The sequence below is a fragment of the Alligator sinensis genome, unplaced genomic scaffold (assembly GCF_000455745.1).
Source record: "Alligator sinensis unplaced genomic scaffold, ASM45574v1 scaffold220_1, whole genome shotgun sequence".
NCBI classification, from domain to species: domain Eukaryota; kingdom Metazoa; phylum Chordata; order Crocodylia; family Alligatoridae; genus Alligator; species Alligator sinensis.
In genome coordinates this window covers 531,410-550,736 of record NW_005842136.1, presented here as the reverse complement: position 1 = coordinate 550,736, position 19,327 = coordinate 531,410, and the positions used below count along the sequence as shown (strand labels likewise).

Genomic DNA, 19,327 nt, shown 5'->3' with positions numbered 1-19,327 from the left:
ACCATTCTGGAAAAAAATTGTCATTCAATTAAAAATTCAGAAAACCAGCATTTTAAAATAGTTTTAAGCAATAAAAAAATATCAATTCTAAATGTGCTAAGTAGGGGGAAATATCAAAACAGATTTTGCATTTAAAATTAAATTGAATTCTTAAACAATGAAAGCCTTACCTATAGTTAGGAAAATGACACTGACTGTTTCTGGTCACTATAGCCTTCAAGATTTTAGAACAAGATCTCAGCCTCTTGCATCTACTGTTTAGCTGCAGTTTGGAAAGAAGACAAAATGGTTTGCTGCTCTTCCAAGTTCCAATCGGTTTCTCAACTTTGAATGAATTTAAATGAATAAACTAAAAAAAGAAAAATATTTCTCTGCACCTGTAGTTACAGCTGTAAAAGTTATGTTTTACTTGAACAAAAATCTGGTTCAGGTGTTTTGTCAGGGACCTCCCCCAATTTAGGGTTAGATTTTAAAAAAAAAATAGTCAAAAAATACATACTGCTTGAATACTGCATTTTATTTATGTGATTTCAAATAGTACATGAAATTTAGGCTTTCCTACAGGCTCAATTTCAAATTATTTATTTATCTATTATTTTTAAGTTTAATTCCTCCCTCACTCCTCTGGCAGCCAGACAACAGGGCAGGCCAAGAACTCACACCATGAGATCTGGCACTGTAGAATCAGAGAGAGTTTTCTTGAAAACAACTCTGGCAACCCTGAGTTTAAAGTAAAGTGAACACATTATCAGAAGTCAGACATGTCCAAAACCAGCTGGACAAATTAAAACTTGGGTCTTGGACAGAAAGCTAAGAAGATAAGTTAGAATACCGCAGGTGTTGTATAGGGAGAATGCTTTGGGAAAAACTCCAATTTCTGAATGTGTATTAGTTTAGTGCAGGGGTAGGCAACCCCTAGCATGTGCGCCAAAGCATGGCTCTGAAGCTGTTTTACTTGGCATACACGCTTCGGGGCAGATGGTGGGGGAGCCGCGAGGGGCCTGATCCTTGTTGAGGCAATGCAGCCCTGACCCCTTCCCTGTCATCCGCCTGGAGGTACATCAGGCAGGACTCCACTGGCCCTGATGCACCTGCTTCAAGCAGCCCAGGCTCTGTGGTGGGCAGCAAGGAGGCTGCAAATGGCTCCTCGGGGGTCTGCAGAGCCCCAGTCCAGCTTGTTGCCAGCAGTGGGTATACACACGCCTCAGGGCAGATGGTGGGGAAGGGGCCAGGGCTGTGCTGCCACAATCAAGATCGGGTTGAAGATCCAGATTTAGGTTGGATATATGGAAGAATTTTCTCACTCAGAGTGGTTAAGTATCAGAACAGATACTCTAGAGGGGCTGCAGATTCTCTATCCTTGCAAACATTTAAGAACAAGTTAGATCAGGACTGTCCAACTGGCAGCTGCAAGTTGCACGCAGCTTGTGAGGGCTTAGTTTGCTGCCTCTAGGCTCCCACCTGCTGTCATACCCTGCCCACTTCTCTGGCTGCAGCTGTATAGGGCTCTTCCCTTCCTTTTAACTTCTGCTTCCTGCCTTGCCCCAGGGGATGGGGTAGAGCAGTGTGGCACAGCCTGTGGTGCTGGGGAAGTTCACAGTATGGGGTTTTGGCATAGCACAGTGCAATGCAAGAGAGGAGCCCAAGCCCAGGGAACTGAAGGTAGGTCTGGGGCACCTGTGCGTTATTGTCTGAACATGCAATGCAGCAATGGGAAGCACCCATGTGCCTGCTGCAGTGGGATGAAGGAGAAGAGCCCACATGACTGGAGCAGTGGGAGGTGGGAAATGCCTGCATGCTAGGTGCAGCAGGGGTGTGCCTGGGGAGCCTGTGGCTCTCTGGTGCAGCCTGCTGGGCACATGGCCACAGGCTGCTAAGAAGTTGGAAAGACCTGGGTTAGACAAACACTTGCCTGGAATAGTATATACAGGGATCATCCTGCCTAGATCAGGGGGTTGGACTAAACCACCTCCCAAGGTCCCTTCCAGACCTGCCTTTCTATGATTCTGCCAATTAAAACAAACTATCTCAATTCAAGTGCACGTTCAAGTTCCTGAACATCTTTCTAAGTTCAAAATACAAAGTCACTATTAACACAAAAATGCTTATTTATATTAAGTCAGGCCACACATATCCATAAAACTTCCCATCTTCCACAGTGATTTAGGATCTTACTTTATATAGCAGCTTTCAGAGAACAATCATTTGCACTGGTTAGAAGAAAATTCCTTGACCTCTTGATACTCTATTTTACATACACACTGAAGATATTTGAGCATCCCTTATGCAGTAGACTAGACCACCACATTTGCCAGGAAACAAGAGCGGGGGGGGGGAGGGAGAGAGAGAGAATGACTATGTGTATGTAGCTATAAATCTGTACAAATACACTTTATGGGATTACATACTAGGGCTGGGCAAAACGGCTGTGTTGCAATTCAGTTTCGGATTTGGCCATTTCGGAGGAGTGATTCGTTTCAGTGTTTCAGATCGCTGTCCTGTTTCATTTAAGCTGAATCTCCTCTGAATTTGTTTCAAAAGGGCTGCAAGCTTTGCACAGCCCTACTGCCCAGCTGGGCTGGGCTTGGGGCCCCTAGAGGGAAGCAGGATAGGGCTGTGGGTGGTTCATCTGGGGGAGGGCCACTGCCCTCCCTGTAGGTGAGGAGATCCCTGCGCAGATCTCTGATCCCTGTTGCACCGAATTGTGGGGCAGGGAAGCAGCACAGAGCAGCAAGCAAGCCTGCTGGTCCCTGCCACACAACTCTACTCTGCAAAGAGCAGAGATCCGCACCGGTGGTCTCCTTGTTGCCACTGCCTGCCCCATGCTACCTCAGATCTCTGCTCCCTGTGAAGCCAGATCACATGGAAGGGACCAGCACTGCCCTCCCACACGACCTGGCTCTGCAGGGAGCAGAGAGAATTCCATGCCAGGGGTCTCCTCACTGCTGCTGCCCGCCCCATGCAACCCCCCATCACCGGGGCAGCACGGGGTGGGCAGCAGCGGTGAGGAGACCCCCAACGCAGATCTCTGCTCCCTGCGCAGCCGAGTCGCGTGGCAGGGCAGCAATGTACAGCTGTTTCCCTGGAAGCCTGGCTCCGAAACTCCAATATTTTCTGAAACTTCTTGGATGCCTTGTTTCATTTCGGAGATATTTCGGAGCCTTCTGTTTTGATTTGGATTCAATGTTTCGGGTGCTGAAACAGCCTGAAACACCTCCAACATGAAATAGCTGCTGAAATTTTGTGCAGCCCTATTACATACACACACACACACACACCCCACATCATCTATCATGTTATACATCACATACAATTCCCTGCATTTTATATACATATATGCACACATATTGTGTGTGTGTATATAAACACATGTATGTACACACACACTGCCATAAAAAACATATAATTAACGTCTGTCATTCATATTTTTAACATTGTATAGTTTGTAGATTCTGGTAGTTTAGATATTAAACTCTCCTGCATTGCAAGAAGGACCTCGATGATCAGAAGTTAGGGTGTGGAAAATGGAAATCTTGGGGGTTTGTCCCTAGCTTGACTGATGACGTTTTTGTGATGTTGGATGAATAACCCATCTGTGTTTCAGTTCTCCTTTCCATGTAAAATAAGGACAATACTCTCCTAATTTACATGAGTATTGAGACTTGATTTTTGTTTGTGAAGCATGTTGGAATTATCATAACATAAATTATAGAAGTGCACCGATACATCAGTCCCATATTGGATTGACACCAGCATGAGGAAAATTGAGAATATTGGCAATCGAGGTTTTTTTTTGTTTTTTTTTTTGTCTGATGTGGCCGATAAATACTGCATACATGCGTGCCGCCAGGAGTGCAGCGCTGCAGCATGGAGAGGGGCAGGCTGGGCATGGGACAGAGCTGCGGCTCGTCCAGAGGGCAAGGGAGAGAGAGGCTCCCACCACTGCATGCACCCTGGGAGGGTGGGCGGGGCCAGGTGCCCCTGGATCTGTGTGGGGGGCAGGGTGAGCTGCTGCTGCTGTGGGCTGGGGCCGGGGGCTGTGTTGGGCTCTTCCCAGTGTGGGGGCTGGGCCAGGGCTGCGCTTGCGGCGGGTGGCGGTAGCACTGGGAGCAGGGGTTGGGGGCTGCAGCCACCCCAAATTCACTGTAGCCCCGCCAACACCACCTTCTACCACTGCTGCTGCCCACCCCAAGGGGAGCCCAGCCCATCCTCCCCCCTGCTGGGAAGAGCCCAGCACTGCCCCCAGCCTGCAGTGGCAGCCCGCCTTGCCCTACGCGCAGGTCCAGGGCACATACTCCCCATGCCCTCCTGGGGTGCATGCAGCAGCAGGAGCCACCCCCTCCCTCCTCAGTGATCCCCCCCCCCCGGATGAGCCAGCTCCATCCTGTGTCCTGCCCTACCCCAGCTGTGCAGCACCTGTCCCAGCCCCAGCCCTGCTTTCTCCATCACCGCAGGGGCCTCAGTCTGCCCCCCCTTCTCCATGCTGCGGCGCTGCTTATCACATCATTATCAGCCGATATGGCTCGTTAAAAATTGGCCATTGGTATCAACCCAAAAAAATCTTTATTGCTGCACTGCTAGTAAATTATTATTACTATTAATGAATGCCCCAAGCCTTCTGTTACTCTTGTGGGTTATTTGCCCTAAGCAAGCACAGCAGAATTGAGGTGTATAGGAATGGGAAGGTCATTCCACAAGTCAAGGGAAAAGGTAACCTCCCCTAGACTTGTGGTACAATCTTTATTTCATGTATGATTATTACTTTGTTATGATGAGCTGACCTCTCTTTTTATGTATACTTATTTATACCTCTGCTGATATTTCAAAGCAGTAATCATCACTGATACTGTTCCATGTAATAAAGCTTTAAACCAGAGGTTGACTTTGAACTGAGTCTGATTGTTACCCAAGAGGAACACTTTCTTACACACACTTATGTTGTGGGGCAGGGAGAAGAGAAAATCTATATTTGCTTTTCAGTTTTCACATAAGAGAGAACTAAAAGTGCTACTATCACATTGTCATTTTTTTTCTTGTGATTTTTGTCTCTAGCCTTTAAATACTTTCCATGTTCCTGTGCAGGAAATTAGGGGCTCAAAATACAAAAACTCGCATGACTTTTGAACAAGCCAGCTGGAAACATTTTCAGATTGGAGAGAATGGCACAATATTCTTTCCTTTAGAGCATAAGCCATGAAAGAAAATTTCAGGAAACTCCCTTTCACTAGGCTGCTTCTTGTACCTTCCATTTTAACTTCTGGCCTAATTAATTAGGCTTGACTTGATGATATAATAATTGTAATTATTTCTCTTTGGTGGGGGGAGGGGGGCTGTGAATCAGTCTCTTCCTCTGCAGACCCTGGATCTCTCTGATCTCTATGTGATGGGCCAGCCAGTAGTGATTTGGCCCAGGGGTTTTGAAAGGGTAAAAAATGATTGGAGGGCTTGGGGATTCCCTTTCCTCACCAATGAGGCCCCAGAGACTCACCCTCCATTGCCTTGATTGGCCCCTCGGGTCACCTGGAGAGGGATAAAAGGGGCAGCGTAGCTGACTCCAGGAGACCTGTGAGGGGTGACGAAGACGGAGTTTTAAAGAGCTGGCAAGAGCTGGGCCAGCGGGGTGGGAGCAGTTACACCAGAAGAGCCTGAAGGAGCAGGACCCACAGGCGGTGGTTGAACTCTCAGCAGCGTGGCGTGCAGCCGGCAGGTGAGGCTCCCTGCTGGGCTCCAGGATCCCCAGCAAGAGGCTGGGTCAGTGTGGCGTGCGGCCGGCAGGAGAGGTTCCCTGTCTGGCTCCAGCAAGAAGCTGTGCAGCAACCTGAGAGACTCCCAGCTCTGCTTCCAGTTTCTCCAGCAAGTGGTGAGGCAGCTCGAAATGAGGCAGGACCATCCCAGAAGGTCAAAAGCCTTAGCAGCCTGGAACAGTCTCAGCACTAGTGTGTGTGATAGAGTTTCTGCCTACCATGTGGGAGATCTGGGTTCAAGTCCTGGCTGGGTCAAGTAGGGGTGAATGAAATGTCAGGGGGAGCAATTCTTGTTGCAGTGGAGGGGGGGCATTGTTTTTCTCCCCCCCCCCCCAGGTACCTACACTCTATATCTTTTGTTATTTGGCATTTTATATTTTGTGCATTTTATTTTTTGCCAACCAGTATAGTTTGTTGTGTTGTTTGCGCTATATACTTTGTTAAACCTGTCTTTTGTCAACTGGATGAATATGTCTACGAATGTGAATGCTTAACCTTTATTGAATCCTGTCCCCTCGGGGTATTGTAGTATCCCCTATATCCCCTGGTTTATATATGTTATGTTCCCACCACTGTTTCTTTCATTAAAAGGTATATGGTTAAGTCCCCAGTGGTGACCTGGCTCTGCTTTATAGGGGAAGGAGGGTCCCTACACCTTCCACAGTGCTCATGCATCTGCTCTGATCCCTTCAATTGGAGAGGGGGTGTGTCTTGGCGTACCATTTGGGTTACATATCTTTCTGCTGCAGAGGTAAATATTAAACTGCTTCCAGTGCATGGATGATCTAGCAATGAGTTTATTTTAATAACTTCTGCTCACTAACTTGGCACATAGATATTTCATTTCTGCTTAGCATCCGAGTTCTTTTGATACTTATTGTTTGGTCAGATCAAGGTTGTGCATTCCCTGCTGCCCCCCGTAGATTCCCAGGACACCACCTTGGTCTTAAAGATGAGGGAAAGTAGAATCTACCTTTAGCCCCCTTCGGGTGCTCCTGATGAAACACTTCCCACTTCATTGGGGGAATAACTAAAACAGGACCCTTTGTCTACCTCTCTTTAAAGTGTTAGTGACCAAAAAAAAAAAAAGTTCAGGTATAACTGGATTATTCCTTTGCTGGGTTGTGGATTCCAGACAATTTTGTGTTATTTTGCCTTATTTAGGATTGAATATTACTTTCGCTAACATGACACCATTGAATCCAAATCAGAAACAAATTCTAACAAGTTAAATTTATTGAGCTGGAGTCCCTTCAGGCATCAATTTTTGTGTCATGTTTTGGGCGATGGGCATTTTTTCTCACCAGTCCACAGATCTGTAGTTCCAGGTATCTTGTTATGTAACAGCATACAAAGCTGCTTGCTCCCGTCTCCGCCTCTTCATGGACTCTGGTGGCATTACTGGTGGTGATTTAGGCTCGTTCTTAGAGTAGTATAATGCAGAAAGTCATATCGCAGACTTATGGCATAATATACGACCAACTGTAATGTTCAGTGGTTTATGTTCTGGATTGGGATGAGCTGTGTCTCTTCAACCCAAATCTGTGTCTGATATACTCAATATATGTGTAATTTGGGAACTTCAGAGACCTTCCTTTAACATTTTTCTCCCAAGGATTGGTTTCTTCACTTTAAAGATCCTTCTATTTTTCTGTCATGTAAGGAACTACTAATCTTTCATGGGAATGAAGTGGCACTTAGGTTTTGGATATATGTAATCTCATTTATTGGTATTTGGATTTTTGGCCTACAGTTATGCTGGTCAAGAATTATCCTTTGTAAGGGGTTGGTTTCAATTCAGTAGTCTATAGGTAGTTAACCTAAAGCAGGTGCAAAAGGAGAAACCTAGTATACTTAAGCTTATGCTTTATGTAGCATTCAAAATGCAAAACTTTTTTTCCTTTTCATCCTCTGCCTGTGGCATTCTTATGGAGGTGGTCAGCATCCAGACTTCTGTAAACATTTCATGTAGTGTTCAAAGGGGATATATTTACAATCCCAAATGTTATATAAAAAAATCATTACTTTGTTGTAGGCAAGAAGTAGGATAGTGGTTTTATGTATTCCAAATTGATTTTAGACTTTGGATTTGAGTAATGAGCTTTGCATATATTAGTGTGATTAACTACACTGCTAAGTATTCCATTGTAATTTCAAACGTCCGTCACTGTTGTCAGCTGTGTTGTTCCACATTTGCTAAGCCAAACTTGCTCTGCCTTGCTCTAAGTCGGAGAAAAGGTGGGCCATTCCATCTTGCGGTGATGGGAACCCAAGGGAGGGATAATTGTCACTGTAGCTAAGGTGAAGAATGGAGATTCTTGGGTAGGAAAAAAGCTATGGTAGAGGGAGATGGGGAAAGGAAATTCAAGAAGGCCCCCTTCCTTCAGTTCAACTGACACTTAACATATTGCCTACAAGCAGACTTAAAGGTGGCCTATCTTATCACAGAGGATCCTGAAATATTCTACTGTCCATGTGGTGTGCATAAAACATTACTGAAAACCAGCTCTCTCTAGGGTGGATGGAGGGTGGCAGTTAGCCAATGTAGAGCATTTACACAGTAGTGGCATAGGGAAATTTTGGCCAGGGTAAAATTAGTCTTAGTACAAGCACAATGGTATTTTAATGGAAATTCACAACAGACTGGGCCTCCCTTTAAGGATGTGTCAGAAAGACCAGCATAGCAAACCAAATGATATTTATCTACCTCATAAGGATGAAGGGATGAATCAATCTTGTCAGGGTTGAACTTGTCATTCCAAGGCTGTAGGTATCCCACATCTGATAATTATACTACTAAACTATCCCAGAATCCTAGCTGGCATCTGTCAAGGTCGTAGACAATGAAACCTTATTTTGGAGCCATTTGTCATTTCAGGCCATAAGGGCACTTTTCATCTGTGGCAAATTGTACTTGTAACCCCTGCAGCAGTTCTCAGTCTAGTGCCTCATTAATGGAATGACTTGTTCACTTGGATCCTAGGCTAGTAAAGCTTTTCTTTCCCTTTTTTGACAATATGGAGTTGCAGTATCAACTCCAATTACGATTAAAGGAGCTCTTGCATCTGAGATTTTATTTCCCCCCTCCCCTTTTCTAGTAACTTTCTCAAAAGCACTCCTGTTTGCTGAATGTTTTATTCTTAGTTTTAGGCCAGTGATAGTTTCCATTTTTAAACATTAAAAATGACTGTAGGCATTACAAGTATTCAGAGAACTTCACAAAAAGGAACAATGCATGTATGAATAGTATAAGTGGCATCACTCTGGTAGTATTCATTGTTCTTTTTGTTGAAGTTCAAAACTGGAAAACATTTAGCCTCAAATAAGTCTTACTCCCTGATCTAGGCAGCTATTGATCATGGTCAAGTTGGTAGAGGGGGCTTCATTTTTTACAGAGATTAAAAAGGAGAACTGTTTTTTTTAGTTCCGATGCTATAATAATGCACTTTAGAAAAGTCTTCTTAGTTTTTGATTACTCATGTTGGATAGCTTGCTTTTAAAAGTGCAAACTTTTTTCTAGTTTTAGTAATCCCTACCATCAAGGACATGGAGTGGCAAGAGTAAATTGTTAGGTTTTATTTTTGTTTTAGTTTTTGTTTTAATTTGATATTCCCTCTGTAGAATGGGTCAAGTTTCTACATATCCTGATATTCACAGGGCCTCTATGAAAGATTTAATGTGCATCAAAAGCATATTGATCATGTAGTATTTGCCACTAGCCTTGCATTAGAAGGGGAGCGGGCATGGGATATTTTTATGAAAAGCCAGTCTTTCAGATTATTTTCTGAATATTTCACCACCACTCTCTCCAAGCAAGCCATTTTTAGGAGCAGTTTGGAGGACTGAACTTTCTAGTTAAATAGGTTGGAAGGTTGGAGATGGGCAGTCTGGAATTTCTACCATGGTTCAGTCTCCTAGACAGTGCTTAGAAGTTTTGTCTTTGATCTCGACCTTTGCCTGGTAGATATGTGAAACTCTGACATAATTGCTGAAAGGGAAAAAAATCTTCACTTTTCTTCCTGCTCCATCTCCTGCTTGATGGGAGAGTTCAAGTCTCCGTGGGTGCCAATAGACATGCTCATTCACGTTCTAATTAGAACGCAATGGAGCAGACTTGATTAATCGAGTCTCCTCCGCATTCTAAATAGAATGCTCCAGCGTTGCCTCACTGTCGCATGTAGTAAGTCCTCACGTGTTTCAAAATGGCCATGGGGGCGCTTTATCTAAACCTCAAATAAGCTTTAGATAAAGCGTTTCATGGCCATTTTGAAACACACATGGGCTTAAGACAGGTGATGGTGAGTCAGTTTAATTAGAGCATCTGTCCAGGAACTGTTCTAATTAACCCCCATCCCTGAGCACATGTATAGATAGCCCATAGTTTTACCCCTCTACCAGGCTTGCTTTGCTCAATACTGCCAGTGCTGCTGCTTCTGAACGTTTCCACTGCAACTCAGGGGGGTCTCTCTACATTAGCTGTAAAACCAACCAGTGCCCTCTTAATTTAATTGCATAATTCCTTGGGAAAGGCATTACCAGCAAAACAGGTTCCTAAGCTGTCATTTCTTAGTAAATTTGGGAAGTTGACCCTGCACTGATCTACCACTCACATTTAGAAGTTTATATTCATAAAAACTCTTTATAATAAATATCAATTTTCCCATTTGCTGGTCAAGTTTTAACTTTTCCCTTCCAAAATCATAGTTTGGAGTAGCCGTCAGCTTTTATAATACAGCCAAGCACCTTCACTGTATTGAAACTTTAGCCCAGAAATTCTAAAAAGATGTTTAGTGAGTGGTAAAGCCTTGAGGGGGTGACTACATGAGGAAGAATTTAATGTGATTACTGGTTATAAGTGCCTGTTTTATCATTAAATTCTCAAATTTAACTTTGCATTGAAGTGTTTACAAAGGGCAAAGATTCTCAGCCAGGGTGCTGTAAGACCTTTCTAAGGACACTAACCAATACTAACTTTGTTAGGTGTGCAAACACCTATATGCAGTTCACAAGATAAACCCAGAGATTTCAGATGGGAATCCATAGCATCAAAGATGTTCTGACCTGTCATGGTCTTTCTGAGTTCTTTGCAACAGAAGAATTGTTCTATTATTCTTCCACAGTCAAAAACCAATTAAAAACTATGAGCTGGACACTTTCTGGGAGGTGCCTCAAGTCCTAAAAAGTTGAGAAACACTGACATAAAATACTTAAAATTTTTGTTTGGCCTTTATTGGTGACATCTAATGAGACCTGTGTATATTGAAATGTAAAACAGAAGAAAACTTGTCTCCCTTTTTGAGTAATTTCTGTACACTGAAAAGTCAGCACTGATAGCTGGTCAAGCAATAAAAGTTTTAGGTAACTTTAAAATGAAGCTTCTGCAGCTTTTTGTCCCTGAGGCTTTCCATTTTTTAAGTACTTGCAGTTCTGAAAAGCAAGTATAGTGGAGCAAATCCTATCCAACTCGCATTTTGCCATTATGGACTGAAATTCTAGAAAATATTGTTAATATATCAAGACTATAAATGTCACTGGAGTAAATTGGAGGGGAGAAAACAAGCATCAGAATATAAACAGGGAAAGGAAACAGTTTTTAGAAGGGATTCTTTCCTAATGTAGGAATGTTCCACCTGCCTGCATTACATTTCTATGCATAATTTCCTAAGTAAAATCTTTTTAGAACTATTCGCCATAGTGGTTGTCCTGTAGATTTGGTACTGTAATTTATAACTTTTTAAATGCATTTTTAGTTGATAAGGAGAGAGAATCATTTATATTCTATTTTCTTTAAAAAGTATTTTGAATTTTATATCTTATTTTTTCCACCTGATTATTCCATTTTGTTTACTCTGACTATCATAGCCTATGCGTTATGGTTTTACATCAGTGCTTTGTATCATTCTTAGTAATAATCTGGACTAGCTATGTCATTATCTTTAGCAGTCTGTTCGCTGTAACTGTGATATGCTCCATTAACACATTATCTTTGTTCACAATCATAGCGAAGGAGAAATGTCAGCACATTTGTAAGGTTACCTTTGAAAGATGACTTAAACCTTTAGTGTGTTGTGAGCACTGCTAAATACAAAATGTTGTTGAAGCTGTCTAGCATTATTACTTGGCGAGAATTATTTTAAAGGAAAAGTGCTGTGTGGTTAAAAACAAGTGTGCCAGTGCAGAGTTTCAGTTCCTTGCAGTAGTCCATTTTTGCAAAAAGACCTTCAAGGCTTAGTTCTTGTGTCTTTTAAGAAAAACTACTATGATATTTTTAAGTCAGGTCTTGGATAAATAAACATACTCAGAATCAAAGTATCTAACTCCCCAAAGAGCAGTTCTTTCGGTGTATTATATCTGTTGCCATCTCAGTATTTCTACAGTTGTCAGTGGTTCGGACTTCTTGGAATACTAACTTTTTTTTTAAGGCAGTGACACTATAATAGGAGGGAGCTGCACTTCAGGGAATAACAGAAGCAGGAAACTTTGAAGTAAATTTTAGTGTAAAAGCCCATATGTGTAAAGAACAAAAGATGTATAATTGTAGCTTTGTTTTTACTATTCCTTTTACCCAGGGCTAAGGTTTTAAAATTGGAAGCTACTGCCCATTCCCTATGATTCTAGGCATAAAACAGAAGAATGAATACCTTTAATTACACATTCTCATTGGGGGCTCATGGGTACCAGCTAACTGAGTGTTTGACCTTCTTGAAAATAGCAGCAGAAGATAAAAGGACAGTTTCTATTAAAACAGTGATATATTTGGATGATAAAATTATTTTAAATTATATCAGGAAGCTACTTTTCATAGTCTACTTTTTCCTCCTCTTAAAAATGTGGACTGAGCTTCCAATGAAAAATGAATTTTGTTAATAGATGCTTTTGGTCTTGCAGTATCTCTTCACAAGGATCCCAAGGAGCTGTTCAGACCTGGATTAAAAATTATTAAGTGCTTTCTCATTCTACTTCTCTGAAGTCTTTCATTATTCTCGCTTTCTAGTTCCAATGTCTTGGCACAACTTATTGGATAATTGTGGTGAGGAGTATATGGTCGGAGTGTCAAAGATGTTGCCTATGGGCAAGATCTTGCCTGCAGAGCCACATTATCCAGCGCCTCATGCTGGCCCGGTGCAGGGCCAATCTGGGACACACCCTGCCCCCCACATGCTGGATCCAGTGCCTGCTTCTGCCAGTCCGGGGAAGTGCCCTCTCTGGCTGGTCAAGGACACGAACCATACATTACCCAGTCCAGCAGTCTAGGACCCATAGTGCACATGGCGACTGCCCAGACCAACTAAAGCAGGCACTGTGGGCACTAGATCTGGTATGCAGTTGGTTGGGAAGATAGGCACACTCATTCTGGGCTGTGGGGCTGGCCCATAGGGCCAGATGAGTTGGACACCCCTGAAACGAGGGAAGAGAGTCTAAGGAAAAGGACAAGGAGGTGAAAAGAAATGCTAAAGACAAAAAAAAGTTTTTAGAGGACTTGGCAGAATAATCAGAAACTGCTGCATAGGTAGGAGGCAGAACAACAATATATGAGATCACAAGGTACAAAATCAAATGCAAAATCAGTACAAACCAAAGATGGGAAACGGGGTATCAAGTGAAGCCTCCAAGAACATCATGCAAAATATTTCAGTGGCACATAGAATCTGTCCCAAAACAAAACTTCAAAAATCTAACCATCAAGAATAAAGAAGTATCTCTAAAGACTTGAGCTGAAATGCAGCCTGAGATTAATGTAGTCTCAAGGCATTTTGTCCATAATTTCCCTCCTCCCTCCCACTCCAACCATTTTTTTACAATAGTAGCTACAAGCATAACAGTCTTTACATCTTTACCTTGGCATAGTCCTTCCTAAAACAGTGGCTTCATTGAACAACTTTTGCCAGCTATTTTCAACAGTTGGATGCTCTTGAATAAGTACATTTTCTAGCTCAATTTCATTTTACAATGTTTCAGGTATTGCTTTACTGAATCACTAAAAAACAAGTTTAGAAATACAAAAGTAAGACTGGATTGGAATACCTCAGCATTTAGGAACTTCAGTTCAATATTGAGTGACCCTTTTACTCTGCCAAATCAGTTTATATTATGAAGAATCTGTTTCTAACCAAATGTCAGTAGAATGGATTTCGGTGGTTTAGATGCTTAATTGCACTTAAATTGAACTAATTTGCAAGGAGGGGTTTTAATGGTGCCTAAGTGCCTAAGAATTAGTGTCAGCATGCTAGCTGTTTGTAAATCTGTTCAACTGTATAAAACGTGCTTAGGGCAAGTGTAATTTCTACCGTTTATGGAGCTATCTTACCTTCCTGGCTTTCTTTCTGGAACTCATGTTTTTCAGAACTACAAAGTGTCTGCATTTTCCACTGCAGGTAAGTAACTATCTGCAGTATAGAGAAATTGTATAAGCACCCTGCTCTTTAGGAGTGCTACATTACATTAGTAGCAATTTGACTTTTAAAGGATATCAACAGTATGAAATCTAATCAGTCTTTAAAAAAAAAAAAAATGTTTGATGTAGTTTCAGATGCTATACCTGCCCTTTAATCCTTGAGCCAATTTTGTGCTTTTATAGTCAGTTTCCTGTTTAAAAATGTTTTTCCTTCCTTTGTTGATGTTCAAAGGTTCTTTGGAAAAACAAGAAAAAATTGTTTCCATAAATCACAGTGAAGCTGAATATACTCAAATGTTACTGAATGGACAAAAGTGACAAAAATAAAGACTTTTGTTGAATCGCTGTGATCTGGGATAGCCTCCAAAATCTGGGACTATCTCAGCATCCCAGCCTTTGGAGAAAATTGAAGCAAAAATCCTGGATTGGCAGGAACCTGCATGCATGTGCAGCTCCTGAGTTGGGGGTGGGGTGTGCATGCTTTCCTGGGAGCCATGGGGTCAGGGGTGCACGCATGTGTGTACACTCGTGTGCTATGCTGTCCCACCTGGCCCCCTTCTAAGAGCCATGGGGTCAGGGTTTTGTGTATGTGTGTACACATGTGTGCTGGCCATCCCCACTTCCAATCTCAGATTTCTCTCATTGTTATGGGCACCTTATTTATAACTGCCCTTCAGATATTTGAAAACTGTATCCCCATCCCCCCTCAGTCTTCTCTCTTCCAGACAAAATAACCCTAGTTCCTTCAGTCTTCCACTGTTAATCATGCTTTCCAAGCCTATTTGCATTTTTTTGTCACTCCCTGGACTCTTGCCAATCTGTCCACATCCTTCTTGAAGTGTGGAGCCCCAAACTGGACACAGTGCTCCAGGTAAGGCTCCACCAGTGTTGAATGGAGCAGAAGATTCACTTCCCTTTATTTACAAGTGGGGACTTTGCAGCTGTGAGGGCTTGACAGAGGATTGCTTGATAGAGCCTTTGGTTGGGTAGCCTTTGTCCCAGTAAATGCCTCTAGTGAAAAGTTGTCTGTTTTGCTGCTTGGAACTGCAGGGTATACACCTTTGCCCAATTGATGTAAGGTCCCTCTCTCAGAAGTCGAGTAGGAGAAGGCTCCCTGAGTCAGGTCCACAGAAAATCAGGGGCAGTTGGGGACCAAAAGGCCAGGATCTCAGGAGCTGGAAGGACTCATGGCTTCCCCTGTTCCCTATTCTAGGAGACATGCCTGGGCTGGCTTTGGGGAGCATTCAGATACATAGGCAAAGCCAGAGAGGTCCTGAGCACGTTCTGTGAGATCTGTGACACCCTGTTAACTTGTAATGCTGACTTCAGATACTCATTGTGATCCTTGTAATGCAAGACATTGCACTATAGTTTGCAGTTTATTTTCTTGAGGCAACTGTAACACTTCTGACATGGTGTTCAGACTGACAAATCTAGTATATGTGCAGTGATCCCTGTAAATAGCTCTTATTTCTGGCTGAGGGGGGTATGCACGTGTGTGTTTTTAAATTCAACGATATTCAGGAGCTCTGCCTCTCACTTTTAGATCCTGTGCCCATTTGAAAATATGGGTGGGTTTGTGTGGTATGTCTATATGTGGTGTGGTTCTATTTCAGTTGAGAATGGGTGTTATCATGGTGATTTTTAGTGTTCAGTCTGCAACTGATTAACTGCCAAACAGAGTTTTCCTTGAAGCAGTTATTCGCAAGAGAAAAGCAAAAGGTGTGTATTGAGTGCTATCCAGGCTCTTCTGTGTCTTTTATTTCTTATTTCATATACAAGTGCATTTATTTTCATGTGGGTTCAGTTGCGCAAAGAGCTGTAGCAGTATGGCAACCAGTATAGTATTACCATTGGGTTTTAGTATAAACATTGTTCTTAAACTTGATATCCTAAGGAGGAAAAAAAAATCAGAATTAGGGCTGTTCACAACAATTTTTGCAGATAAAAATCTGTTGTAAAATACGTTACCTTAAAAAGCCCCCAGATATAAATATCTCTAAACACAAATCTTGACGAAATCTGAATGAATTGGGGTTAGGATATTTTTTGCCTTTCCCTTCCTACAAGAAGAAAAAGGGTATTTTAATATTTAATGTATGGGTTAATATTTAATGTATGGGTTTGGGCGTTAGGTAGGAGGCCTAGGTTCTACATGTTGTTTTGTGACAGACTTCTTATGTGACCATAGGCAAATCCCTTGCATCTTCTGAGCTTCTGTTTCCTAGTCTCTGTACAATGTTTTTTACCTTACCCTGCCAGAGAGTTGTGAATCTAAAGAGCTGTAGAGGGCACTGAGATACTCAGTGATGTAGGGACTCAGCTAGGTGCCGGGGGTAAAGAAGAAGCAGCAACTTGCATTTGCTGCTGTGAATGTGGCAGCTTTTTTTTTGGTCGCGTGATCCCCCCTCCCCCCGAAAGGGGCAACTGCCCCCAGCGCCAGTTTATCACCCTTCCCTAGTTATGCCATTGATAATATTTTCTACTGGTAGGTGTTGCATATTTGGGTTAGGGTAGAGTTTTTACAGAGACTTCAGCATGGGTTTATGTATGTAATTAGTCAATTTAATTCATTGGAGCTACTTGTCTTTTTACGGTTAAGCATGTGCTTAAGTCTTTTCAGGATTGGTGTTTAATATAGATGTTAACACAGATATAAGACCTTATTGAAGTTAGAGTAGGGAAATGACAGATTACAGATAATCCTTTGAAGTTTAAGTAAATCCTTACTAATATAAGATCATTTCTTGCCCGTGCATGGTATTTGCACAATAAATATCATTCCACTTTTTAAATACACTGACTTTTCTCTTCAAACAACTCTGTTGAAATGAGGTAGAAGGTATACAAATGAATCCACCATTCATGCAGAAGAACAAAACCAGTCCCAGACCTATTCTGCCAAATGAGCTTGTGTTTAATCTCCTTAAAATCATTAGGTTGATTCAAGTTGTTATTCATCTTTGTCTATGTTTTACAGAATCATGCCCAGTAACAGGTATAATTTTTTTAAACTGCAGCTTCGATATCCATTTATATCTTTTGCAAACCATTTATTTTTTTCCTTTAAGAAACAGCGTGTCTTTGATGTGGCCATGTACTCTATGCTGGCAGTAGGTTTGAAATCCAGTCGTTTACTATCAAACTGCAAAATTAAACTAAATTTTAATGATTTGTTTTCCAGAAGAGGTAAATAGTCTCCCCTTAACACTTTGCTAGGACACCAGCTGCAGATGAGAATGAGCTTCCATATTTAATAAATTCTATTAACAGCACACACACACCCGTGTCACATTATAGGTGAACAGGCCCTAATTAAAAGCACGCACCATCTGCTGGTGTGTGGCAGCAGGGTGGCACTCCATAACCATCCTGGGTCCTGTGATTAAAATGTATTATTTATGAGGAGTTCATACAGAAACGTGTCATTTGGTTCATGGAAGCTGTGTTAAGAGCTAGTTAGCACCATCTAAAGGCATGGCAGGGAAGCAGGTGGTTAATCTTTATTATTTTCCCACCAAAGAATCTCCTGTTCATTATTAATAGAGTTGTCTTTTCATTTTGGCTTTTTTATAATTATCAAATTTCAGATTTCTAAAACTTGCATTATGTCTGTATAGAATATTGTAAAGTAACTGTTCAAAATATACCATTTTCTTTTTCATTTCAACATGTCAGTGTTTCATACTTTGTGCAGTAAACAGTATGGGTATGAGGCATCTGGTATGGTGATAGGAAAGAATAGTGTGAAATTACAAAAATAATTTAATAGAATTACCAAGTGTACTTCATGTAACCAAGCCTGTAAGAAAAGCATTTAATAGCTAGTTAGAAGTGTCTTTACATTTTAATACTGAATTACGTTGAGATATTCATTGTGCCCTTTGCAAAGATTAAATATTTAGTTTTTAAGTAAGGTAAAGGACTCAGAAAAAACTTGGAAATTTTATCTGATGCTTCCTGAAGGTGGAAGCTGTATCCTCTTTCTCACCTGTTCATGGAAATAAGCACATCGTATGTGGAGTAGAAAGTAAAATGTACATTTAGAAAAACAACCCCCCTTTTTCAATATCTAATTTATCAACTCACCTTTGCAAGCTGGCGAAAAATTGAGAATAGTCACTAACCTGAAACTTATTCACTGGTTAGCATTGTGCCTGGTGGCCTTTAGGATGCTAAGACTAAGAATCTGTGCATTACTGCAAATTGATCTTGTAAATGATATTTTGCTTATCTGTTTTTCTTGTCCTGTTCTTGAATTTTGCAGTATCTAGAGCTATCATCCAGCAGTAGTAGTTCTGCTGTGCTGCTTCAAGTTTGTTCTTAATACTGCCAAGTACTAGTGTGTCTTAACAGCAATAACAGGAGGCCCAATAACGATTGGTATTCTCTTGTGGGACCCTCTTATTGCTGCAAGGAGAGCTTTGTGTAAAAAATATTAACCAGAGAGAATATAATATTGCTTAACAGCACAATGTGTATTGAGACCTGTCTGGGTAGTTTTACCTGGTGAAGTATAAATGACATGGAGGCCTTTCTGTATTTCTCTTGGAATTACTAGCAACTCTGTTTCCAGTGTTAAGGCTACCATTTTCTTTTCCACACATAGGGTCAGGTTGTGAAAAGGATTCATTTTAATCTGTTTGTGGTTCCTTCATATGTAACCTATGTGTAGTCATACTTTCCAGTCCTGGGTAGGCTCAGATATAAATCTGTGGTGATGGTCTTGTGTCATGTTGGAGGCAATGTACACTTGAAGTCAATTAAAATATGAAGTGGAAAATGTTCCTACACTGAGTGCTAGTAAAGTGACTTCTGCAGTTAAAGACCCAGACCCCTTTGTCTCTTGTGATGGAATAAGATTTAACCTGAACAGAGAGAGAATATATATATATTTTTTAATTGAAGCAGATAAACATGTAAGTAATTGTATTCTTCAAAACTGTTCAATTATTAATACATTTATGGACACAGTCTCTCTCTCTCTCTTTTAAAAATGTTTAGAACATATGCCATCAGAAGAATAAGAGATGCCTTCAGAGAAAACAAGCATATACAGGATTCAGTGGAAATACAAAAACTAGTGAATAAAGCCAAAGAAAACCTAGACATTATTCATCGGCAGGTAAGCATGCTTTATCTCATCAATTTTAGCTAAGAACTGTAAAATCCTGATTAGGGTGTTACT

The 19,327-nt window shown here is 41.6% G+C and overlaps 1 protein-coding gene across 3 annotated transcripts in view; it reads left to right on the top strand.

The window, feature by feature from the left end:
- Positions 1 to 19,327, top strand: part of LYRM4 (LYR motif containing 4) — a 132,671-nt gene that overhangs the window by 15,373 nt on the left and 97,971 nt on the right. For all 3 annotated transcript variants that reach the window (XM_006025208.3, XM_025205992.1, XM_006025209.2), the window contains exon 2: positions 19,144 to 19,264. In XM_006025208.3, the coding sequence (XP_006025270.1) occupies positions 19,144 to 19,264 (121 nt within the window). The remainder of the gene's footprint in view (positions 1 to 19,143; positions 19,265 to 19,327) is intronic.